Genomic DNA, 26,722 nt, shown 5'->3' with positions numbered 1-26,722 from the left:
TTTTTGTTTTTTGTTACCAACTTTAATATAGTTTTCCTTCCTAAGAAAATTAGATCCAAAGTGACTAGGTATTGAGTGAAGGCATCACATAGTAACTTTGGATCTAACATTCAGTTCCTTTTATATTAATTTGTAAATACTTGTTTTTGCAGTAATTATGTATACAAAATTTGATTTGAAGTATTATATTATATTATATTATATTATATTATATTATATTATATTATATTATATTATATTATATTATATTATATTATATTATAATGTTCCTCTCTGTCCTATATTATCATTATTTTATTTTTGTTTTACATTGGTATTTTATGTATTTATATATGCATTCTCTGTTAAAAAAAAAATTTGCCTAATGCCAACCCCAATTTATTTTCCCACAAAATTATATCTACATTTCTCAAGACGGTAGTGATCTTGTTATTTGCCGCCCAAGCTTGCAACACATGTGTCAAACGCTGAGGTTTGCCGTGCCGACAGGGCAGGAATCTGAACCGCACTCCTGTTCCCACGCTTACCTGCCTCTGCTTCAGTTTGAATCATAGCAGCCTCCTCTCATTGGTCAGACACTCGGTCATGTGACCCAGCCTCAGCACAAACCCGCCGCCTGTATGCAGTCCAGGATTTTCCCATGGGAGCGGCAGTGAGAGAGAGAGAGAGAGAGAGGGGGGGGGAACGGAGTCGAAATGAGTATTTTCCCTCCACTCCCCCTCCCCCACCTCTCGTCTATGGGAGCTCTCTATCTCTCGTCTCTGGCTTTTCTCGAGCACGTCTCACTAATTGGAAAGGTTTTTAGCTCGTCGGAGGCTCATGCTGGCCTCATATAGAGGTGACGTTTGAAACACATACTCAACACTGCTTTTGTGCTGTACAAACAGTAACCTGTCAAATCTTGTGCAGTCTTTACCTTTGGTACAACAACACAAGGTGACTAACCTTACTACTAACTACATTTTCTCAAGAAACTATGAAGGCAAATACCAACACTCGCTGTCATATGCTCGCATGTTGTATGTGGTTGCCAGGACTTGTGCTGTTTTGAGTGGTTTTTAGCTCTTTTTTAGCACATTGCTAACTGGTTTGTGTTCTGGGGTTTTTAGGGGGTTTAAGGTGTTTGCTTACTGGTCCAAGTCAAAAGGGCCCATTTGCAAGTGTTTAATGTTTTGGTCCCTAAATATGGCTGATGTTGTCCCTGCTAAAATGACGTTTTATGTTTTTTTTGCCCGTTTAATTGTTGACCAGACAAAATCCAAGCTTGAATGCTTTATAAAATAATGTCTCTTCTCTTCTAGAGTTGCTTTTGCGGGAATTTAAGATTTAAAAAAAAAAAAAAATATATATATATATATATATATATATATTTGCACAATTTTGCAACAACTGATTCGTTGTCTACAACATGGGATAACATCCATGAATGTCATACACAAACATTACTAGACAACAGTAGTGGGAACGCCCGCTAGTGATCTCACCACCAGCCATTGGCGACATGCAGCGACAAAGTCTCTGGTGGTGTGAACGCAGCTTTAATCTCTTCTCAACGTCAAAGTCACATCATTCATTTCCATACCACAAACGGTGCGGGACGAGTTTGCCCGTTAAATACCCCAGAGTTTCCAAAGCGTGTCCTGACTAGGTGTGATAGATTCTATCTCTTTATCTGAGTTTTTGTCCTAATCGGAGACAAATGAAGAGTCCCACTGTTGCCCTGACTGACATCTCACTGGTTAAAAATCCCACTCCACTTCTGTATAATATGGCAAAGCATACAAATCTTCAGAGGAATTCTTCAGAAATGTCCAACCTGAAGTGTGATGATTTAGGGTGTGTGCACACTTAGCATGTTTGGTGCGATTGGTCTGTTAGTGCGCTTCATTTGAATAAGTGTGAACGCTATCATCTGATCCCTGGTGCACCAAACAAACAAGACTGAAAAGATCTCGCTCCACTTCCAAGCAAACTCTGGTACGGTTCGAATGAAATATGAACGCATCACGGACCAAAGACATGTAAACTAACCAAAAACAGGACATGATGTCACAAGATGACACCCTAAAAAGGACAGAAAGCTCAAGAATACCTGTTTTTTACTCTTGTAGTCGTGATGTTGCCCATCTCAGTTCAGGCGTCAGAACCGCGTCTCCTCACAGCAGATCTTCATGTGTGTGACGGAGGGATTCCTGACGCTGTTTTGACTCCTTTACACATTTATAAGCTCTTCTCGAGTTCTCAGCTGCTCAAAATACCATCATATGTAGCTACGCACACACAGCGAGAGCATTTAGCCCAGAACACAGCATTGTTTTGGGTGTTCGGTAAGTTCGGTCTCAAAAAAAGTCATAAAAGACGACCAGTCAGGTTGTGAACATATCTCTATGCCTTTATGTTCAGTATCTTTACTTCAGTGTTAAAATGCCGATGTGAACACTAAGTGGACTGGGACTACATTTATTTATTTATTTATTTATTTATTTGGTCCAGATCAAATTAAACGAACTATAAGTGTGAACTCACATGAGACTCAATGTTGGAATTGAAATGCACAAGTGACTGACAATCACGAATACAATAATAGCTTGACCCGCAACAGCAACTATAGCCCTGGCTCCTACACATATGGCGTTGACGTATTTGCCATAGGGTTTGGTCTAGTCACGCCTCGCTTTCTCCTCCTCGCTTGTTTATGTATGAGGCAAAACTTGCGCATGTGGTTTTGGAGGCAAACACAGATGGAGAAAGAGCGCGACGGTGCAGGCATGAGTATGAAGAGTTGGCGGAGCAGGTTTTGACTTGCTTTTGCATGGGAAACTCAGGAGCTGGGTAAATAGTTGGCGGTATGTTTTTGGCCACTCAGCCTCTGCGGTGTGTGGGAAGAGATCACTCAAGGTGGAAAGGAGAGAGCGTGAGAGTGAGCAGCCAGGGGTTGCAAAGGGCACCTGTGCAGGTCACACACACACCTTGCTTTTTCACAGCACCTTGTGTGTATGTGTGCGTGCGTGAAAACATATATACTTCAAACTGAATTCTGAATGGATCCAGTACTTAAACTGAAATCTGCAAACTGAATGTTTTCAGACAGACTTTATGAACTGATATAATTTACTCTACTGGTAAAACGTTTGGGATAATTAAGATTTTTTTAATGTTTTCGAAATAAGTCTATTCTGCTCACCAAGGCTGAATTTATTTGATTTATTTGATTACAGTAAAAACTGTAATATTGTGAAATATTATTACAATTAAAAGAACTGTTTTCTATTGTAATATATGTTAAAATGTAATTTATTCCTGTGATCAAAGCTGAATTTTCAGCATCATTACTCCAGTCTTCAGAGTCACATGATCCTTCAGAAATCATTCAAATATGATGATTTGAATTATATTTTAGTGCTAAATTGTTAATAATGGTTCTTATTATTATCAATGTTGAAAGCAGTTTTAATTTTGTAATATTTTTGTGGAAACCATGATACATTTTTTCAGGAGTCTTTGAATAGAAAATTCAAAAGAACAGCATTTATACAAAATAGAAATCTTTTATAAATACCTTTATTTTTGCTTTTTATCAATTTAATACGCCCTCTCTTTTTTAAAATCTTAATTATCGAAATCTTTTGAATGATAGTGTATCACGACTGTTTTGATATTTATTAATAGTAAATGTTTCTTGAGCATCAAATCATCATATTAGAGTGATTTCTGAAGGATCATGTGACACTGAAGACTGGAGTAATGATGCTGAAAATACAGCTTTGATCACAGGAATAAATTACATTTTAACATATATTACCATAGAAAACCGTTATTTAAAATTGTAATAATATTTCACAGTATTAATGTTTTTACTGTATTTTTGATCAAATAAATGCATGCTTAAGAGACTTCTTTCAAAAACAATTATTCCAAACTTTTGGCTGCTAGTGTACATTTACATAATTAACCTTTTTTAGCCTCATGTTGTTTAAAACCCCAGAAAGAGAAATTTAGTGTTCGTGATAAGAAATATTCACTTCTCTATATTTCAAGTCGTCTTAAGTCATAATGGAAGTTGTAAACTTGAATTTTTGATGGGGGTTTTTCGGGCCTTGTTGTAACTTGACTGCCATATACTATGAACTGATACTGTATAAAAGAAAAATATTTCTCCTTTTGTGTGACACAGAAATAATAACCGCAGTGGATTTGAAACCACATGAGTGTGAGAAACTGTTCAAACTTTTCACTGTTCCTTTAATTCCTTTAATTCCTGAGAAGTCTTTCAATTTCAGTTTCAGTTCTGAGTCCCATGTGTTCGCGGACTGAATTGTCACTGTCCTGTTAAGGTGTCCCATTTAGCATGTCTCAGTCTGGCCGGTGTTGCAGAGGTGGAGATGGCGTTTAGTGACGAGGCTTTTAGCGCCCATGTGTTGTTTGAAAGGGTGGGAATCGGTTCCTCGCCGAGGATGAGACAGAGGCCACACTGAAGTGTGAAATCAAGAGAGGCGACGCAAACTTTTAACCTCACACCTAGCCTGCGTCACTGGAGATGAGTGTGTGTGTGTGTGTGCGTGAGAGAGTTTGGTATGGGACTTACCAGACTGTTTAAAATATATCCGAGTTCACAATCTGCTATTTACCAATGTGTATATATATATACATCGTTAAAAAGTTTGGGGTCAAGTAGGATTTTTAGAAAAACAAATTTTTTTGAAGAATAAAGGAAGCATTAAATTGATCAAAAGTGACAGTAAAGTAATTATTTTTCAAGTAAATGTGGTTCTTTTGAAGTTTCTATTCATCAAAGAATCCTTTAAAAATGTATAACTGTTTTTACAAAAATATGAATCAGCACAACATTGATAATAACAACTGTTTCTTGATCATCATCATATTAGACTGATTTCTGAAGGATCATGTGACACTGAAGACTGGAGTAATGATGCTGAAAATGCAGCTTTAATTAATAACAGTTTTCTGTTGTAATATATGTTCAACTGTAATTTAAAATTGTAAAATTATTTCTCATTATTACAGTTTTTACTGTATTTTTGATCAAATAAATGCAGTCTTGTTGAGCAGAAGAGACTTCTTTCAAAAACATTAAAACAATATTACTGACCCCGACTTATTGAACGGTAGTGTGTATGGTATATGTAAATATATACATTTATTTTTGTAGAATGTATATACATATACATTACTTTACAAATTTAACATTTTATTTATGTATTATTTTATAATGTTTTATTACATATTGATGTGTTTTTTGTCTCCCGTTTCAAGGCTTGCAACTGTAACGAGTACTTCAAGCTGTCCAGAGAGGATATGACCCGCATGATGAAAGAGAGAGGTCGGCGCTTGCTTTCCATTTGTTGCCCACATATATATTTGAATGTACATCTTAAAATGTATTTACAGATTTAATCCAGACTCTTTTCCACCATTATTTAATTTCCAGTGAATTAGCATTTGATTCCCCCCAGTTTTTGTCAGTATCAGAGGATAGCACGCATTGAGCTCTGTTGCTTTTTTCTTTCTCTTCAAAGGTCTTCTTCAGGACATCGTATCTAAGCGGGATGACTGCGAACCACAGGATGAAACACAAGAAGATTACAATAGCTGGAGGCCCCCAGAGGGCCCCGAGTTCACCCCTCACTGCCGCTGGGCCCCACGCACGGCCCTGGACCCCCAGACCTTCAGATTCCCCAGCGGGGCCGAAGTTCAGCTGGAGACGGTTCCCCCAGGCCTCCTTCCCCGGATCCCCGTGTACTTCATCTGCACCGGCTGCGGGAAGGTGTTCTGGGAGGGGACGCACTACGACCGGGTGCTGTCCCAGTTTCAGAAGGTCCTGCACGTCAGCGAAAGCCTCCAGGTGTGATGAACTCTCGCTGTTGCTTTGCAGGTTGTTTTTTTTTTTCCAGATTTTTAAAAATTCTTTTTACGGAGGTATTTTTTATTTGCTACACTGTGTCATGATAAATGTGCGAAAGCATCAATTAGTTTTGCACAAAATAATACACGTATTGCCATAAATGTTTACAAACCTCCTAAGTCGTTCATAAAATACAAGTGTTAAGGGTTTTTAATAATAGGATTTTCAGGATTTTCGTTGAATTCACTCAAAATTACAAATTTAAATTTTTTTTTGTTGCACAAAATCTTGTTTTTCTCTATTTTTTAAAAAGGAACTTTTTTTAGATGTAAATTTGATTTACACAACAATACACTTAATGCCATAAATTGTTTACAAACCTAAGTTGTTCATAAAATGTGTTAAAGGTTTTTAATAATACTTTATGAAAAGATTCATCACAACTTGTGAATACAAACAGGATTTACATTGAATTAACCCATTCAAAATGTTATCATTGTAAATATGTTATCTCTCTTGCAGTTATCTCTGAACCCCCCCCAAAAGTTTGTTTTGCTTTTTTTTCTTCTTTTTTTTTTTTTTTTTTTTTCAGATCAGACGTTGTTTATTGTTTAGTCTTTAACTCATATCTCCATTTGTAAATCTGTCAAAACTACAGAATAATATGCCTGGGTTCCCCAAAGACAGCTCTGCTGAAATCGTGCCAGACGCTGTTTTCCTTCCAAGTTTTGCGAGTTCATAACAGGATGGGCTGCATACAGTCAGTCCTTCAGTTCGAGTTCAATAAAGTCGCACTCAAACAGAGCTGCCTATATCTGTGTCCTCTTTTAAATGTGCGCTCCCTGAATATAAGCATCAAAGTGTTGACTGTAACCGTAGCTCTGCGTGTTTGCATTAGCTGGAGATAATCTTGTCTGCTTGCAGTAGGAGCTCTAGCTCTACCTAGCCCTGTTCAGGACGCCCCGGCTCTCCTGCACTTCTGTTATTCGATACTGGCCCTTTCTTTGCTGGGAAGAAAAGCTCGCCTCTTTCCCACGCTCCTTGAGCACGTGGTACTGGGGCTGAATTGGACTCTGAAGGCCCTCCCTCTATTGAGACGTCACGCTAACCCCACAGGTTCCCCGGGCCGGTGACTCAGGGGCCTCTGCCTGCGCTCTTCCCCCTCCTCTCCTCTCCTCTCCTCTCCTCTCTGCTGTCTGGCTCCGGCGCCAGAAACCTCGCGCAGGGGCCGGCTGGCGGATCCCTGAATGCTCCCCCTGCGCGCCTCCATTCAGTGTGCTGGACTGGACTGACTCGGATGGTAGTTGCTGAGGAGTAAAATGCAAAGCAAAATGACTTCTTTATAATATCATGCTTCATTATTTCTCCCACAGGATAAACGAGTCGGTACACATACGACAGTAAAACCAAATTTAGGTTTGTGTTTATTATGATTTTACCACAAAACCATAGTTAAGCTGTAGGTGCTGTATTTCTGGTTTTACTGCAAATTTCTGTTGTAAAACTAGATTGTTTTTGCAGTTACTATTTAACTACAATATTCAGTTATTGTAGTAAAATCACTGTATTTTTTTTAGTTACATTGGTTTTACTGGAAATTGTGTTGCAAAATCAGGTTATTTTTGTTGTTACTATGGTTTTACTACAAAATTCATGGTTAAACCATGGTTATTGTTGTGAAATCATGGTTAATCTTTTAGTTACAATAAATGGTTTTACGGGAAATTCTGTAGTAAAACCAGATTAGTTTTTAGTTATTTTGGTTTAACTACAAAATTCATGGATAAACCATGGTTATTATTGTAAAATCATTACAAATCTTTTAATTACAATGATTTTATTGCAAATTCTGTAGTTAAATCAGGATTTGTCTTGTAGTTACTATGGTTTTGCAACAAAGTGTATAGCTATTACATCACAGTTAAACCATGCTACTGTAGTAAAGCCATGGTTCATTTTGTAGGTACTATGGTTTTACTACAAAACTGCATGTGTTCAAGTCAATTAAAAAGTACAGTCTCAGTATGTTTAAATGTAAAAAACTGGAACGAAGAGCTCGTATCTTGATTAAAAGGAAGGGAAAAGGCCAATGAATCATATACTGAAAACTGGCTCCAGCTGCAAATTAGATTAATTTTTTGTGATTATAACATTTATTTGCGCACAAACATTCATACATACATCTTTACAAACAGCCATATGAGTGTTCTTCTAACATAAAGAAACACCAAATATTTTCACTTCATCCTGCGAGGAACTGAATGTGAATCTGAACTTAGTGTTTTGAGATTTGAATAAAACAGGGTTAATCTGAAAGGCATTCAGAGATTTAAATGCCACAGAGATCGACTTTCCAGCTTTTACGACGCGTATTAATCTTTAATAAGGCATCTTTGCACCCGTTGACACTGGGAGGAGTTTTTAGCTGGCTCTCACTGGGTTATATGTCTGATAAATGTGACCCGGTGGCACAGGCCCAGGTGGAATGACACACTTCCTGTTAAGTACTGTACGTCTGACATTGAGCAAATGGCTCGCAGGATATTCTCAGCGGCGGCTCCATTAGCGCCTCATTAGAGCCTGTTGCTTTGATGTTGACTTCAACTACTTAAAAATCCCATTCAGGTTTGATTTATGTGGTTAGGAATACAACTTTTTTTTTTTTAAAGTGACCCTCTGAAGTATACAGTGACACTAAAAAGTATTCAGTCAGTTAAAGTCTCAAATTTTACTGTATTTTCACTGTAAATTTTCAAAGATGGGCCTATTCGAGATTCATATTTTAGTCGTTCTACATCAAAATTTCATGTTTAATTTAACTTGCCGTTTGTAATAATTTGTGAAATTTACTAGCAATTTCTGAGCGAAAATTATTTTTTTCAAATAAATCTAACGTTTTTCTCTCAAATGATTTAACTTTTCTAAAACAGTTTTGCATAGATATTTAATGAACTGGTTATTTTTAGTAGATGTGAAGTCAGTTTCTTCCCAAGTTCACATAGGCGTCATTCAGAGTAGGTGTAGTTCATCACATGATCCACTAATGTTTGACAACCACAACACTAGCACAACACTTTTTGTCTTCATTTTCAACAGTATCTACTTATTATCATCTAAAAATGAAGAAAAAAGGATTAAATACAATGGAAAAATAAGCATTTTTAGCTTGAGAAGGTGCACAAGCATTTTGTCCATTTGTAAATCTGAATGTTTGTGTAAATGTTATAGTCCCAAAATTGGCTTTTCCTAAATTCCACTTTAGTTTTGATGTTTTTATTAATCGCTGTGACGTTCGTACATTTTTAGCATGCCTCAAGCGTCAAAGCTTTTTGGGGGCCACTGTAGGAAAATCTAACTACAAGTAGCAGAAAGTGTGCAAATTCCCGGAGTCCAGAGATAACCGGGCACTGGGAGAGGCCCTCCGTTTTCTCAGCAAATATTTTCCAAAAGGCCAGCGCACGGACACATCTTTCTGATTAGCCAACAGATGTGCTGGGATATTTTAGCCCTACCCTGGCAGGTCTTAAAGAACACTTCTGTTTCACACATGGTCAAATACCTCACAAGTGCACATCGCTTCATTCTTTAAATCTCGGGAAAGTTTTGCTTGGGAAAGAAAACTTCCCAAAGCTTTATGCTTTAGCCAGTTGAAATATAATTTGTGAGCGTACTGAAATCTGGTATATATCTCAGAACAGAATGCCTGAAATTCAGTATTTACACATGATAGATTAAAGGATATATGATGGAGGGGAAAAGACGTTAAGATACTACAAATAATTAATAATGTGGACATGTTATTACTTCCACATGTTGAACCAGTGAGTCTGTGTATGTGTCTGGTTTCACACAGTTTATTTTTGAGTTTTGAGTTTCATGTAAAAAAAGAATGTTAACATGAACTCTATATCCGACTCATAACCAATGATTAGTGAACTTTTACTCATAGTTTTTAGTTTTTGGACAGCTGGGAGTTGGCGTGAAAAAGACTTAAATACAAGCATAAATCAAATTGTATAAAACTGAGTGTTGCATTGAACATGCATATTCCAAACTACCTACTTTATGAGGCACACATTGCAAAGCCATTAAATAATAAACAATGTATAGTGTCAAATACAAATACCTTTGCAATTCGGAGGCCAGTTTCAAAGAAAAGGAAGAAAAGACAGACAAAACCATTGCAATGCGACTGCAATTACTTTATCTAATCTTTAACTTTAGCTTTTAATAGTCTAATTATAAACGCGTTCTACTCCTTTAACGAGAATTTTTTTAATTTTTCAACGAGACTTTTTCCGAGAGCAAGCAAAGGCCCCTTATGTTAAGCCTGTTTCAAGTGAATTGGATGAAACATAGCAAAGGGTGCTACTGGTCATATACCTGTACATCACATTTGAATTTTACTTTCTTAATTTTACACATATTATATTGTGGGGAAATCAAACATTTAGTCTGAACTTCGGCTTTTTAAATTTAGCTTTGGTCGAAGTTAATTTAATATTGTATTTTTGTAAAACACATTTTTACATTGGTTGCAGACCCTTAGGCAACATATTGTCTTCATTTGACAGCCAGTGATCATCTGAAGTAATTCTGAGCACTTCTTTGACAGAGGTGTAGTAAACTAGTCAGGCAGAGATGTGTTTTATTGTCGGCTGTATTACTGTATTCTTCTATAAGGACACATAGGCTACAAGTTGCATATGCAAATTGTAAGAATACAGTAGCCTATTACAGGTAGTTACTATTTCACTCAGAAACCTCAGAAACTACAGTAATAAGGAACTGTGAAAATAAAATGATGACAATAATATAACAAACGAAAAATTGTTTGTTGTTGTTGAATATTTGCGGATCTTTGTCAATTTATAGGTGAATTCAGGTTGATTGGCACAGTTTTTGCCATTGAGATGACTGGGGAAAAGTGTCCAATTCAACCTGATTTCACCCCGATGTCAATTTACGTTTAAGCCATTTTAAACTCGTCACCAACAGCCTACGTGCAGGTTATAACGCACGCACGAGCGGTTATAAGTGAAACAGAACAGTTTGGCAGATCAAATGTTTGAAGCTTCTGTAAAATGGAGCAAACGGCTGCACACTATACTGCGTGTGTGTGTGTGTGTGTGTGTGTGGCTTTACACGCCAAACTGCGGCGTGTGAGGAAAGGCGAGTGCGCTGCGCAGAAATTGCAGTCGTCCGGTTCCCACGGTACAGCTGCTATGGGTGTCACTCAAGTTCCTGCCCCGCGCATGCGCAGAGTGGGCTGGATCTTCAAGTTTGACTTTAGGGCGCATGCGTGACACCGGGAATTTTGTACACCGCGCGCGACGCGCACCTCTGTGGACGCGCACAGGAAGTCGCAGACTGTTATTGACTTTAAACAGCTGGAATTGCTGCTTCACAAGTCTAATGGTTCAGAGAAAGGTGTTTCGTGTTACTTTTTAGCAACCCCAATAAAGAAGCGGTTATTGCCATTTGGTGTAGACAGGTAGGAAAGTGAGATAACAATAATTGGAAAAATCTGATTTTATCTGAATGGCAGTTAAAAAAGAAGGATCCAGATACTTTTTGAAGCCAGGGTATTTTAAGGTTCAGAGAAAAAATGTCTGTGGGTGTCTCTTTATGTTTTACACCGTAATAGCAGGTGAATATTTTCCTTCGAGATATGATCCGTACGGATTGCTTTTGGCAAGATTCTGAATAAAAGCCCAACCCAAGCCTTGCTTTTCTAGTTATATCCATCTTTCAAGTGCTTGTTTATATCTGTTTAAAGATTTTTCCTCTCTCGAATGTGTGCATATTGACACATAATAACCTAATAACGCAGTCGTTTTATTACGGTGGGATGTTTGGGCAACGAGACACGCCCATTTCTCAGTTTCAACGTGTGGCCACTCCCCCAAGCCAACCCCTCAGCCAATCAGCATCGCATAACCCCTCCCATTCCACAATGCTTGATTCAATAGAGACGTATTGTTATGCAAAGTAGTTCGTCTAAAATATCCCCCTGGCAACGCAGCTCTGGGCAGAGAATTACCGGGACCGCGCGACGGACAAACAGAAGCGGGCAAGCGGGCAGTTATTTGAGTCACTTCTACCCGTCCACACGTAAATAGGCAAGTACATCTTTACTTGTTCAGTTTTAGATGTAACGTGGGATAGTCCTTTAACAGTTTCTGTGTTTATTTCAGTCACCCTTGCCAAATAAACCACAGCGGGACGCGAGAGACGCATTTCTTGAGGTAAATTTACCTCAGACGTCTTTAAACCTAACGGCCCCTCGATGCGCTTAACCGGAGACACCGCCGTTCACACGCCTCCTTTCTCACACTAAATAACTCCATATTCTGCCATAACCTGGTGCTGCTACTGAGAGACACACACACATACACACACACGGAGACTTGCACCTTGTGGATCATTGAACTTTCTCGCTAGGTCTTTGGATATATACACCATAGTCAGTGACTGCATTTTACACACCAAGTGTGTCGTTTACTTGTCCTTTTTTTTGGGATATACGCTAGTCTCACGCGCCTAAACTGGTTTTAGTCCAGTAAAGCCGCGACTATATCCAAGTACACGAGACGGTAACGGCGAAAAGAGGCGGTTAAAGCATCATGAGCCAGGCGGAGATATCGACGTGCTCGGCGCCGCAGAGAGTCTTCCAGGAGGCGGTGAAGAAAGGCAACACGAAGGAGCTCCACTCGCTTCTGCAGAACATGACCAACTGCGAGTTTAACGTCAACTCCTTCGGCCCCGAGGGACAGACGGCTCTGCATCAGTCGGTCATCGACGGGAATTTGGAGCTCGTGAAACTTCTGGTGAAATTCGGTGCCGATATTCGGCTGGCGAACCGAGAGGGATGGAGCGCGTTGCACATCGCCGCGTTTGGAGGACACCAAGACATCGTGTTATACCTCATCACCAAGGCCAAGTACTCCTCCGGCGCGCGGTGATCCGGTAGAAACACGCGGAAAGACCGGGCTCGTTTGAAACTAGCATTGATCTGCCAAGCTTTGACACGACAGACGGCGGCGAAGTTCCCTTGTACCTTAAACCAAAATGAGGGCTGTAGCCTTTTTCTTTCCCGTGAGTAACGTATATGGTCAGATCTGGCGACGAGAAACTGTTTGGGGATGTGCGTTGGTACTATAGCTTTTTATTGAATGTGTAAGTCATCAGATCTGGACTGTGTGGCTTTACCCAGGGCTTGACCTCTTGACCTGTCCACCTGGAGAAATCGAGATGGCACTTGATGCTGTGGCTGAATGCTGGAATAGTTGAACTCCAGAATGAAGGCCATGATCCTCTGTTTTGGCTAAACACTGTCTTTAATACAAACCGTAAGTCGTTTCATCAATCAGATCGTGTGGCATTGGTGACCAGTGCTGAAATATGTCCTCGGAAATAACAATTGACTGTACTGTACACATAGCTTTACTGTGTTTCTCTGTACAAGTAGTGTATTGTGCTCTGCCTTCACCTAGCAGACGGCTTCCACACAGCTTTCAGGCCAGTGCGACCCACGTCTATGGTTAACGTGTTACTAAAAACCGCTGCTTTCGCTCCTTTTTTTTTTTCTATTTTTTTTTTTTTTTTTTTTTTTTGTATCAAAACGTCAGGAAAGTCGCCTTTGGGACACACTTTATAATCTTCTTTTCAGTATTTTTGAATTAACACCCTGGTCATCACTGTGAATACAGGCTGGGTTTGTCTTTTTATTTATGAAGGTACATTGAGATGATGCATTTAAATTATGTTGTGGTTATTTTTAAGACTATAGCCTAAGTGTAAAAGTATGTAGGGTGACCTAAAGCTGCTTCGGACTCGTTACAGGCTAAACTGTCCCGTGTGGAGATTCTGCTCCACGGCCCCCCTACGTGTACAACTTTTTTTCTTTTTTTTCTCCCGGGAAATGCGTCCCCTTCTACTTTTATTCTGGTTCTCTGCATCAGCTACCTCGACTTGAAAGTATTCGACAATATCATATGCTCTCTTTCTCAAGCCTTCTCCTTAACCCTTCTCAGTTACCCACTAGTGCTCAACAGAATCAGTATGCCCTGTTTGGGTAATTGTACTTGATATTTTCTTATTGCCAATTTTTTTTATAATCTTCACTCGGGACAATTTATCTCCGTGAACCAAAATTAAGATCCATTGGTTATTCGAAACATTTTTTTCCTTTCGTCAAGCATGGTTGAGGCATTGTAGGTTTTATTTCAGCCAAGTGCTTAATTTTGCATTGCCATTTTTTGTTTCCATTTCAGTTGCAAAAAGTGAAATGCGTTGCATGACTATTAAATGCAGGGAGTTTTGTTGCACATATATGTGGAGCCTTTTACGCCCCCTAGTGCCTGGTCGGGTAACTGCAGGAGCTGAGGCTTACCCAATAGTTACTACTGAGCAGGACTATATGAACATTGAGAAGACTATGACTTCTGTTGCAGGAAACATTGACAGATTCATTCAAAAAGACTGCCTGCCGCCTTTAAGACTCATGGCACCTGATGTTTGTTTCAATGCTGCTTTTATGTAAGTTTTTTTTTTTCTTGATACAATGGCCAACGGTGAGTGAATGAGGAAAAATATCAGTTAGATTCAGTTTTTTTGTCTTTGTTTTTGCGAGAAGCCCCATGCAGTTGTGTGAGCATGTGTGAATTGTACTCATGCCACAGTTCAGTGGTGTTGCTTATGTTTCCAGCCCCTGTCGCTCAACCTGGTGAACCACACCAGGAGCTCCTCGTACACCTGGAGACACAACAGATGTGATTCTCATGATCATCTATTCGATTGGTATAGGCAGAACAAATATGCATCGCTTGTCTTAAACTTGATATTTTTACTCTTGTTGAAAATATTGCACTGATGATGACTGTTGTTAATTCGTTGACTTCAGGTCAACATTTTATTTTTTCTAAATAGAAAAAAGGAACACAACAAAATACTATTGTATAAAAAAAAAAAGCTCCAGGTTATATTGTCTCTTTTTGTGTGTTACATCGTATAACATTACGTTTGCAAAGATGTTTGTATCTCTGTGACCGGGTGTATGTGTATACATATATGGTATATATGGATATATTGACGCTGATATCTCAGAGCACTTTCTTATTTGAAGTGCTCTCCTCCTGATGTTAATAAAGGGGAATAATACTTGTGATGGTAAGATCATTGTAACAAAAATAAATTGCACGATGTATAGTTATTTTATCCCACTATTTGTCATAACATTTATGGCATGGGGGTTAAATGACTGGATAGGTGTATATGAATGAGTAAAAGTGCTGTTGTATTTTTTCTTTTCTTTTATCTGGACCAAGTTATTTTTCATCTTGTGTCTCCAGCGAGCAAAAGTTTTATGAGTGATGCGAATGTTCTTCTGTGTTGACTTTATCTTTTCCTTTTTTGTGTGTGTTTGTTTTGTTTGTAAGTTTTTTTTTTTTTTTTTGAACATTTGTAACACTGTGATTCATGTGTGGTGAGAATATGAGTGCTGTATATTTTTTTTGTATGTATGTGTGTGTGTTTGTGTGTGTGTGTTCAAGCCAGTAAAGAAATAATTAAACCTTCCTCAATGTGTGGCTGTGAGAGTTTCTTTCTATCTTTAAGGAAGAATTGGGCTGGTTTGGGCCTCCTCTCTGGGCCAACCTGACCCCAGTTTCCATTCTCTCCTTTTTGTCATTCATTTGGCCTAGTCCTTTCATATGCTGGATAAAAGAGTGCAGGGGGTTGTGGGTAATTTTGTTTTAAAGACAGATCCCCTCCCCGTGTGTTTGCGTGGGTTTTATGTTACTCTGTGCATGGAGCAGCTCTCTGCCCTTCTGTTCTTTGGGAGTCTCGTAGCATTTCTTCATACTTTTACAAACTTAAGAAAACACATATCAAGCACTTTTAATTGTTCATTTTCATGCAGTTCTGCCTCAGTTTCTTTTGGACTTCCAACACTGTAAAAAGTGATCAGTTGACTTAACTTAAAAAATTAAGTTATGTGAACTTGACAATCCCACATAACATTTTTTTTTTTTTAATTGCACATGAGGTTCATTTACTTAACTTAAAAAAGTGAGGAAACCCATTGCCTTAAAATTGAGTAAATAAACCATGTGTAATTGAAACAATTAAGTCATCTGGAATTGTCAAGTTCACACAACTTAATTTTTTTTGATTTCGCATGAAGTTTATTTCTTAATTTTAAGGCAACAGGTTTCCTCACTTTTTGTAAGTTAAGTCAACTAATCACTTCTTACAGTGAAAGTAAACTTGGAAACACTTAACAGCATTAGAAATGAAGTAATGTATTCTGCATTTCATGCATTCATGAAACGAGAGAGTTGGTGTACTGATTTCTGTTGCTGTTCTGATGTATTAGTGCAAAGTGTGGAATGTCCAGCTCGTGCATTTCTGCAATTCACAAATTAGCCCAAAACTTTATCTGACATCGCCCAGAGCTTGCTTTATTGCAACGGTAATCCGAACTGCAGCAGAACACAAGCAAACCGCTCTGAGTGCCTGGTGTTTTCTGCAGGTAAACCTAGTTTACTGCATGCTTTTGAAGACAACCCTCACTAGAAGACTGTGACCTCAATGGCATCCTTCTCTGTTTCCACCCCCCCTCCATTCCCCGGGCAGGATGTTATTGTTGAGCTGGATTTCCATTGTCCGGCGGCTGAGTTGGCCACCTTCCCGGAGTGCAATAGAGAGGCCCCCTAATAGATTCTTCATGTGCCTCAGTCCCGACACACATCATCGCAGGAATTTGGAAATGATTTTAACAGAGTCCCGTCGCTCTGCGCGCTAGCCTTCCCCCACCGCTAGCTAGAGAGGGAGGGATGTGTAAACCCAACAATGTGAAAAAGAATTTTGTGAATGTACTTGAGAGCGAGAAGGAAACATGCTCCTCTTCTAGAGCGGAGAATGTGAAGTGGAGGCTTTGAGTTGGAGGTTTTTCTTTTTTTGTTTGTAATTAGGTGCGCAGGAATGTTTTGTTTTCCCGTACCTTCAGAGTTGTGGAAATCCATCGCAAGTGCTTCAGAGATCAAAACCACCTCTCTGCACGGACAGATTCACATCAGTAGTTTCACATACTTTCCTGTGTGATTCCACAAAGGCCCCACAACATTGCTTGCCCTGGTGCAAGTACACACATGCAGAGAAAAACATGTTTGTGGCCGCAAAAATTGTTGCGAATTCTCAGAAGGCAGGGAACATTATAGCCAGAAGGGAATGAAGATGAATGATTATTGCAATGGCTTAGTCATGACCACAACTATTTCAAACACAGTATAATCGAATAAATGCACTCTTCTGCTGGTGGGAATGAGTTATAGTGTTAAAGATGCAATGGTTTTATTGTTCGTTTTTGGTACTCAGACAAACATTGTAACATGTTATAATCAGACCAACATTGTATTTAGTTTTGGAGCATCAAATTTACTTATTTAAAATAATTAGCTCTAGATGAATCATTTTAATTAAAATCAATATTATATCAATTATAATATATTACATTTAATATATTAGTTTTACATATTATAAACATACATTTATATAAACAAATATTATATATAGTTATTAATATGTTATTAATTGTGCAGACCCATTTCTCTCTTTCGGTTCATTAAACTTGCAATGAAATGTAGTTGCTCAACTTACAATGTCCTTGTCCTATATTGTTGCTTTTGTCATTAAAAAAAGAAAAGAAAAAGAAGATGTAGGGCTGACTAACAGGTGATATAGGCGGAAATCTAGATTTAAAAAATCGGTGCTCTTGAACACTGTCAAAGCAAAGAAAACTGCTTACTTTAGTTTAATATGAGAAACCCCACTAATGCATGCTGTTAAATATGTAAAACAAAGTTCTCTCGTATTGAAAACTGAGAGGAAAAATATAGAGAGAATGAGACAGGTGGCAAGGCCTGTCCTTCCTTACCCTCCTCTCCTGTTTGAACTCTCTTTCATTCTTTCGCTCCGCTCTGTGCTTTTTCAAGCACACAGTGACAAGCACATTCATTCTCTCGTTCTATTCTATGCTCTCCTCTTTTTTTTTGTCCAGCCTGCTGGATTCTGCTTCATCGCTATTCAGCTCCCAGACGGACCACCATTGATTAGATCCCCCCTACATTAACCCCCTCCAAAACATACTCACACACACACACACACACACACACACACACACACACACGCACACACCAGCCGTCTCCACCTCACACACCCTGCACTCAGCAGCTGCTATGCTAATGAACCTCAGGAATAGAGAGATGGGGAAATGACAGGGAATCATAGACACGACTCTGTATCATCATAATAAACTGAGGTTTGGTAGAGCTGAGAAATATCAAAATAAAGATAAAGGCATGTGAGAAGAGTAACAATAATCCTGCCCTACTTTCAAGCAGAGATTTACTTAACACGGTGTGTGTGTTGGCCTTCAGTTTTTACATGGCGGCCCACACCTTTACCATCTCTCCTATAATTGCTAAAACAGGATTTCCCAATCCAAGGGCTGAATATCATCCAAGACACATATTGATTCTGGCTAGAATCTGCAGTTAAATATCCACTACTGTTCCTTAACTATAACTATGCACATGGCTTTGAAGTGCATTAAAAATGAGTGTATGCCTAATTAAAGTCACTTTCATCTATTCAAATATCCATTTATCATTCATCAAAACATTTCTGAATGTTGCTGACAGACTGAAATCTGTGATTATGAGGTTAGATGCAAGTGATACTTCCTATAAAAAGAAGTCTGACAAAACAAGCCTAAAATAAGTGACTTGCAACAGTGAGAAACATCATCTCGCCTAATAACAATGAAGCAGCCAAAATGTAACGTGATATGGTCAAGCACTAACAAGCCCAAATATGTGACTGTATTCATTTATAATTCCAAAAACAACCAGAAAACAACAAGCCCCAAGCTGCTTATAATAGGTGACATGAACACTGATCTTGGTTTTAAACCTTAATATTAATGCTTTCAGATGTAAAATACAGAGTGTGTGCAAACACACAATGCCAATTATGGCAAAATGAAAACTTGTGTGGGTGAATTCTTGAATGACTTCTCCTGTCGTCTCATTTAACACATCAAACTATTGTACTACTATACATACTTTTGCATTGTACTTGTACCATTATACATAATTATGCATGTAAAAACCGTTAATAAAATCAATATGGCACTTAAAGTGTATATATGTAACAACACCCTTAAAGCTACATATATATATAAAAATATTGCATGTACATTATTGATATTTTACATTCATTTATTGTTTACAGTGTGTCAGCATTTAGTGCTTGTATTGTTTACAGTCATTTCTTTGTCGTGTCTGTATAATATGCAAGACTACTCTGGTCAAACAACATTTTGCTTTTCTACTACAGATATATAAATGTATCTTGCTTTTAATGTACTTTTATACCATTGGAAAGACAATAAACTATTTTATGCACAAACATGTAGTGTGATATTTACCACGAGAGAGAGAGAGAGAGAGAAGTGTGTGCACGGTAAGCATGATAGACAGAGGACAATCGAGCAGAAATCAGCATGGAGAAGTAAACAAACATTTAAAAAAAAGCACTAACAAAGCAGGAGGGGAACCCGGGCGCTTCAGTGCATGAATATGGTTATGTGTTTATGGAGCAGGCAGCTGGGGAGAGGCCCCATCCTCACTCCTGCTCAGCTATTTAGACGTGTCCCCGAGCGGCGTGACCCAATGGCCTGCGGGGCGGGGCCACTCATGTGACATCTGCCTTTCTGCGCGAGGGAGCGCCCATATGGAGCATACGCGCATTAACACTCACGCACACATGCATACGTACACACAGCCCTCGCCCTGTCACATCGCTGTACCCTCCTGCTGCCTGCACCTTTTGTTCTGCTATTGTGCGTCTCATTCACTGCTGTTTGCCTCATTCCTGAACAGACCATAAAGAGGGAGGGTGTGGGTGTGTGAGTGTGTGTTTAGGAGGGCATGTCTGGTCAGCGACGCATTCGTGCAACAGGCTTCAAGGGCAGGGCGCTCCCCTGCGCGCACACACACACAGAGCTGAGGTTAAGGAGTAGGGTGCGAGCACTGGGGTCAGACTTTCTCCTCTCTACACATGTTCAGGTCTCTGTAACCAGAGGTCACTGACCTCACCCAGCTGGACGCTCTGATGTGACTATCGTCCATGTCTGAGTTCATCTATGTGAGGGAAACATCAGATTTCAGAAAGTCAAATTTCACTAAAAGTGAACTTATCTGTCACGTGAAAAGTACGGATGAACTAAAATTGGTGCAATAACCACACTGTTCTTTTCACACAGACATGAATGATTCCTCAAATTGTCAGGCGTGTTCAGGAGAGCTGTGCTTTTACTTTTCTAGGCATTCCGAATTACAGTTTTCACACGGATAAAATTAGGAAAATCCCACCACCCATAATGTGTATTATTAATGGATGGTGATCGGTATACCCCAAGTATATGTCCTAGGACCTTATTTTGTTGTACCTTTAGCTCATCAGAAACAAAAGTTTTTTATTCTACAGTCAGAGTGACAGCCTCAATTTCAATAGCTTTATTTTCTTGACAAGCTATAACATGAATGATACCTCAAATTGTGCAGCTTGTTAAAGAGAGCAGTGCTTTTACTTTTCTAAGCAATACAAATTACAATTTTCACCTGACAAATGATAAAACGAGGAAAAATCTAGATTCTAAAAATGCACAAACTATGAATGAACTGAAGTGCAAAAATACACACTATATAATCTTCTGGATTTCATAAAACATCCCAAAATGTATCCTTAAAGTCGAGATTAGAGTAGCGACTGATATTTTCTTCCGTATTGTTAAGTATGTACAAGTGAAATGGATTATCGTAAACAAAACAAAAAGGGCTGGACTTGGTTCTGTCCATCGGCTGTTGATTGGATGAAGGCAGATCTGAACCCTAGCTTGCATTTAATTATACGAAAGGGGCGGGGTTTAAGCAGACTAAATGATTGGAGAAGTCTGACATAGGCTATATCACTAAAGAGAAGACTGTCATTTCACTGGAAGATCAAGTTGACATTTTAATTAAAATGTACAAGGTCAAGAAAAAGAAAACAGACACGGTGGATGAACCGTTTGCAGTAAGATCAATAACATTCATTTAGAAAAGTTTCCATTTCACACCAGCTTAACTTGCGACCAACAGTGTGATTCCATCAGCAACATTTTTTCCTGCTTTAAAATCATCTTTTGTTGCTGACTGTGCGAGTTCTTCAGGTTTGAGAGTGTCCTTCGCATTTGAAAACAACTGCTTGCAACAAACCTCTTGACCACCACGTCAACACTCTCATGTCCTCCATTGATTCTGTGATCATTCCATGTGACCATGTACATGTCGACACAGCACTAGAGAGCACTTTAGATCTCGCTCACCAGTTCCACTTCTGCTCCACATTGAAGCTGAGTATATGCTATGTGTGTCACCCCAGTGCTCCTCCTATTGATTGCGGGTGAGTGCGTGTACGTACGTATGTCTGGCCATGCCGTCACTCCTTTTGGGCTACACAAGTGTGAGTGTGTGCGCTGGCAAGTGATTGTGGGGAATAAAGCCCTGGTTGTTTGCAGTGAAACTATGGGTTGTAAGTGAGTGGGGAGATGCGTTTCTGTTTGACTGGGCAGGCTGAATGGGACTATTCAGTAGACCCCCAAACTGCAACCCTCTTTTCTCTCCATTGTCATCTCCCCTTCTCTCTGCTGCCCCATACAGCCCAAGACAGAGAGAGAGAGAGATGTCTGGGTGGGAGAGAGGAGTGGGGGTTGGGATCAACGAGGGAAGACCGAATGGGGACAGAGAGGGGTAAAAACTGTAGAAACCCCTACTAGGCTTTCTTACTTATTAAGGGTCCCTCTTTCACTTTTGGTTGTCTTTCATAATAAACGTATGTATTATTAATGGATGGTGAAAGGTATACCCCAAGTATATGTCCTTGGACCTTTTTTAAGATTTTTTTTTCTATTCTACAGAGTGACAGCCTCAATTTCATTAGCTTTATTTTCTACTGTACAGAAGCAGTTTCTTTGTCTCAACAAGCTATAATAATAATAAAAAAGAAAGAAAATGGCATGAACACCTCTAATATTGTCAATACATTGCTAAGTTATTGTTTAATAAAAGAAGCAGTCAGACATGAAAGGAAGGTCAAATCTTCACAGGAAGAGGGCATAGCTTTGATCATATGCAAGGGAAGTGTTTGACAAAGTTAATTCTAACCTGCTGAGGGCTTTATTATGTACACAACCAAGCTGACAAATGTGCTTGAGTGGAGACTCAATGACCAATCAGTGGCTTCGCTCTTCCTGTGGTCACGGTCGAGCTCGGAGCCTGTAAGGAGACAGAGAAAGGAATCCAAGCACCCTTTTTTTTCCCCACTCGTGTTTTTGCTTGAACTCGTGTTTAATTGCTATGGAAAAGAGAGGTGCAATTCATCTCTGGTCAATCATGTTCTGTGTGGTTTATGTTTTTCTGCAATGAATGCTTGTGGTGATGCATGTATTGACATAGTGAAACTGGTTTAAATAATTAGTTCAAACCAATATGAAATTCTTTCATCATTTAATCACCCTTATGTTGTTCCAAACCCGCATGACTTTCTTTCTTCTGTGAAAAACAAGAAATTCCAAAGACTTTTTCCATTCTGTTTCAATGGATGGGAACTGGAAAGGGGGACAAAGGGATAGTTCACCCAAAACATTTACTCAACCTTGTGTCATTACAACCCTCCATGACTTTGTTTCTTCTGTCGAACAAAAAAGAAGATATTTTGAATCATCTTTATTGTTTTTTGTCCATACAATTAAAGTCAATGGTGTCCAAAATAACACTGGACTTCATTAACTTTCATTGTATGGAAAAAAAGAGACATTCTTTAAAAAAAATATTCTCAGAAAAAAAGAGTCACACAGGTTTGGAATGACTTGAGGTTGATATATGATGAGAGAATTTTACATTTTTCTGTGAACCATACCTTCAAGGGTGTGTGTGTGTGCTATGCAATTCTGCATAGCTGCTCACTCAAAGTGGCCCTCTGTGGGAAAGTCTGGGTGTGATTGAATATGTGTGTGAAAATGTATATGTGTGTGACCATGTGTGTATCTCGAAGGAGAAGTGAACCCTTCTGTCTAAGCTGACTGGCTTTGATCCTGTTCAGCGGTCTGAAACCGTTTTTCCTGAGTTGCCAACAGACATGACACATGTACACATGCAGACGCTCACACACTCTTTTCATATTTACACATCAGCAGTCTTCCCACAGTAAAGAAGCACCACAAACTGGTCCCAGTCTCACGCATACACACACACACACACACACACACATAGACGCACACAAGATGCCTTATGTATCCTTCATTTACCCAGACCACTGCAACCCTGTGGGAAACATGCACATCAAAGGTTTGCAGGAACTCTACAGCTGGTAGACTCATCTGACTTCATGACTCAACATGTATATAGTAAGAAGGCTCAATTATGTGTAACACCTTTCAGCTGTGCCAGAGTGTTTCACCAATGAGACATACAATATAAAGAACATTTATACGTTTTCTGAGGAAAATGTGATTGGTGCTTACCTTTATAAAACTCTCCACCCATGATGCTAATGTGTTCTGGATGATTTCCAGGGTCTTACTATACACATCTTGTGTAGTTTTATTGTATTAATGCAGTAGAGTTGCTAATGTGTTCTGGATGATTTCCAGGGTGTTGCTATGCAGTTGCTAAGATGTTCTGGATGGTTTCCAGGGTGTTACTATACACATCTTGTGCAGTTTAATTGTATTAATGCTGTGTAGTTGCTAAAGTGTTCTAGGTGGTTTCCAGGGTGTTGCTATGCAGTTGCTAATGTGTTCTGGGTGGTTTCCAAGGTTTTGCTATGCAGTTGATAATGTGTTCTGGATGGTTTCCAGGGTGTTTCTATGCAGTTATGTGTTGTGGTTGGTTTCCAGGGTGTTGCTATGCAGTTGCTAATGTGTTCTGGGTGGTTTCCAAGGTTTTGCTATGCAGTTGATAATGTGTTCTGGATGGTTTCCAGGGTGTTGCTATGCAGTTATGTGTTGTGGGTGGTTTCCAGGGTGTTGCTATGCAGTTGCTAATGTGTTCTGTATGGTTTTCAGGGTGTTGCTATGCAGTTATGTGTTCTGGGTGGTTTCCAGGGTGTTGCTATGCAGTTGCTAATGTGTTCTGAATGGTTTCCAGGGTGTTACTATACACATCTTGTGCAGTTTGATTGTATTAATGCTGTGGAGTTGCTCTAGTGTGTTCTGGGTGGTTTCCAGGGTGTTGCTATGCAGTTGCTAATGTTTTCTGAATGGTTTCCAGGGTGTTACTATTCACATCTTGTGCAGTTTGATTGTAATAATGCTGTTAAGTTGCTCTAGTGTGTTCTAGGTGGTTTCCAGGGTGTTGCTATGCAGTTGTGTTCAGGGTGGTAAAAGTAATAGTACATCTCTTCACAACAAGCTGCACGATTTGAGGTGTCATTCATGTCCACTGTACAAAAAGTGCAGGATGAGATACACATTATTTTTTTAAATCTCCATCCCCAGCGAGTATGATCGCTAATAGCATATCTTAAAGTAAATCACTAATAAACATTTATACACAGTAGGTGGATGCGGGTTTGAAATCAAATGAAAGCTTTAGCGTAAGTTCTGCCGGGAAGACTCAATTGTTACATCACTTATTACCTTCTCATCTATCCAATAGTGTTCTAATACTTGTAGTATAAAAGATCAGTTCTTACATGTCTGAGTTCGCAGATGCTGGCGCTTTCATTGCCCTCCATCCTCCCCACCACCACCAGGATGGTCCCTTCCCATACCTCCCGGGGGTCGGCTGTGCCCCTGCCTTCGTCTTCAGGCAAGAAATGCGTATTCCTTACCCTTGGATTGCGAGCTACGGATGGGGCTTACGCCAAAGAACTTTATATCACGATACTTGCTTGCTGGGCTGTTAATAAATGTATGCTTGTTACATTATTTTGCCTCCCGAGTCTTTCTGGTTGAACTGGTAGTGAAGGCAGGGGCGGTCGCTCACATTTGTTTTTGCATTTTCACACAGTGGTTTTTGTGCAAACACCTGTAGCATGACACACAAGTGTGTGATTTCTAAAGAAGTTCAGATTTTGCAATGTATGTGCTGTTGAGTAAAACTGAAAATGTGTTATGTGAAAATGAGTGTGCTTTGTGGGTTTGTGTTTGCTGCATCAGCATGTGTTGGTAAGTGCGGATTTTTGTGTGTTTATATATGTACACACTACACGTCTTGTGCAGTTTTATTGTATTAAAGGGGTGGTTGAATATGATTTCACTTTTCTAACTTTATTTAGTGTGTAATGTTGCTGTTTGAGCATAAACAACATCTGCAAAGTTACAATGCTCAAAGTTCAAAGCAAAGGGAGACATTATCTTTTAAAGAAATTGCTTTTTAAGGACTACAACAAACAACTGTTAGAATGAACACGACATTACTCCGGGTTAGTGACATCACTAACCCTAAAATTTACATAAACCCCGCCCCCGGGGAACGTGATTTATAGATTATCAAGACAGAATATGCTAATCAATGACTAGAAGATAACTATACATAAGCTACATAAATTTATTAACAATTCAGAAATGTTGTCACTTCTTCTTGAGTCTCTCCATCTTTCTGACTTCAGTTTGAACATAAAAGGCTAAAGGTTTTTGAAATATTCAGTGCATGTCTGTGTGAGGTAAAAGGACACAAGCTGTTGAAGCTCCGCCCTCTGTACCGGGAGCAGCAGCTCATTTGCATTTAAAGGGACATACAAAAACGGTGCGTTTTTGCTCACCCTCAAAAAGTGACAACTTTAACATGCTTTATATAAAAATATCTGTGGGGTATTTTGAGCTAAAACTTCACATACACACTCTGGGGACATCAAATACATTTTTAACATCTTGTGAAAAGGGCATTATACCACTTTAATACTGTGGACACTTTTGTTGTCAAACGATGCTAGGACATGAACTGACTTCATACAGCCACTAAAATCATGAAGTTAGTTCTGAGAAAAGCTCCAGCAACATTTGAGTGCAAACTTGGTTTGATATTTTTAAACTAATGCAATGAAATCCAGACATTTTAGGCATGTATTCAGTGTCCAAATAGTTTTTGGAGCCACTGTACATGCTTGTCTATGGCTTCAGCGTATTTGTTTCTGTGTGAGGGTGTGTGTGAGCAGGTGATGTGGCCCTGGCCGGAAGGTCACTGAAAGCCGTCAGTTCCTTTTTCCTCTCCGGATATTCCCAGCATTCTCACAGCAACATCACCAGCCGTGAATTCTGAGAAACAGCGGGCAGGAAGCCTGGCAGGCCTGCTGGGGACTTTGCTCAAACTAACATTAAGTACCAAACTACCAAACTGCCCATATGCAGGATCAGCTTTATAAGCCTGAATGTAATGCTTCAGTATTGTTACAAGAACCATAAAACTGGTCACAGATCAGCAGTGAAATCAGAACAGCAGGCGGTTTCACACAACTGCAAAGACTAGAGCTGTTCAGAAGATCACCTTCAGTAGACAACACTGACCTCTCCTGGACACTGTCAGCTGGGGAATCCAGGGAAAATATTCAGTGAGAGGAAAATAGAGCACATCCCTAAAATTAAAATAAATTTTAAACTAAATTTTTTATTTAATTTAAATAAAATTGTTTAATTTAATTTAAATTAAATTTAAATTAAATTAGATACATTTTATTTAATTTTATTTATTAAACAAACAACAACAGAAGCACAGTATCTTAAAATGTATAAAAATAAACTGCACAACCAGA

The 26,722-nt window shown here is 39.1% G+C and overlaps 2 protein-coding genes and 1 long non-coding RNA gene across 3 annotated transcripts in view; 2 read left to right on the top strand and 1 right to left on the bottom strand.

The window, feature by feature from the left end:
- The window catches only part of exd3 (exonuclease 3'-5' domain containing 3), a 43,688-nt gene extending 37,015 nt beyond the window's left edge, over positions 1-6,673 (top strand). Inside the window, exons 19-20 of the mRNA XM_079860890.1 lie at positions 5,275-5,341; positions 5,538-6,673. Of these exons, the coding sequence (XP_079717016.1) occupies positions 5,275-5,341; positions 5,538-5,869 (399 nt within the window). The 3' untranslated portion in view covers positions 5,870-6,673. The remainder of the gene's footprint in view (positions 1-5,274; positions 5,342-5,537) is intronic.
- Positions 6,674-7,008: 335 nt separating this feature from the next.
- On the bottom strand, positions 7,009-13,139 carry LOC307152345. The gene is made up of 3 exons (XR_013819995.1): positions 13,076-13,139; positions 7,128-7,170; positions 7,009-7,079 (listed from the first exon to the last, which is right to left on the bottom strand). It is a non-coding gene; the product is annotated as an uncharacterized lncRNA (long non-coding RNA).
- On the top strand, positions 12,093-15,083 carry nrarpa (NOTCH regulated ankyrin repeat protein a). Its single transcript, XM_079860891.1, has one exon. The coding sequence runs from the start codon at positions 12,490-12,492 to the stop codon at positions 12,826-12,828; it is 339 nt and encodes a 112-aa protein (XP_079717017.1). The 5' UTR covers positions 12,093-12,489; the 3' UTR covers positions 12,829-15,083.
- Positions 15,084-26,722: the final 11,639 nt, after the last annotated feature.

The sequence above is a fragment of the Squalius cephalus genome (assembly GCF_949319135.1).
Source record: "Squalius cephalus genome assembly, chromosome: 24".
Taxonomy (NCBI): domain Eukaryota; kingdom Metazoa; phylum Chordata; class Actinopteri; order Cypriniformes; family Leuciscidae; genus Squalius; species Squalius cephalus.
The sequence above is the reverse complement of the archived record's forward strand: the minus strand, read 5'-3'. Positions and strand labels throughout refer to the sequence as shown.

Coding starts and splice junctions, on each gene's coding strand:
- nrarpa (XM_079860891.1), top strand. CDS start 12,490: ATGAGCCAGGCGGAGATATCGACGTGCTCGGCGCCGCAGAGAGTCTTC.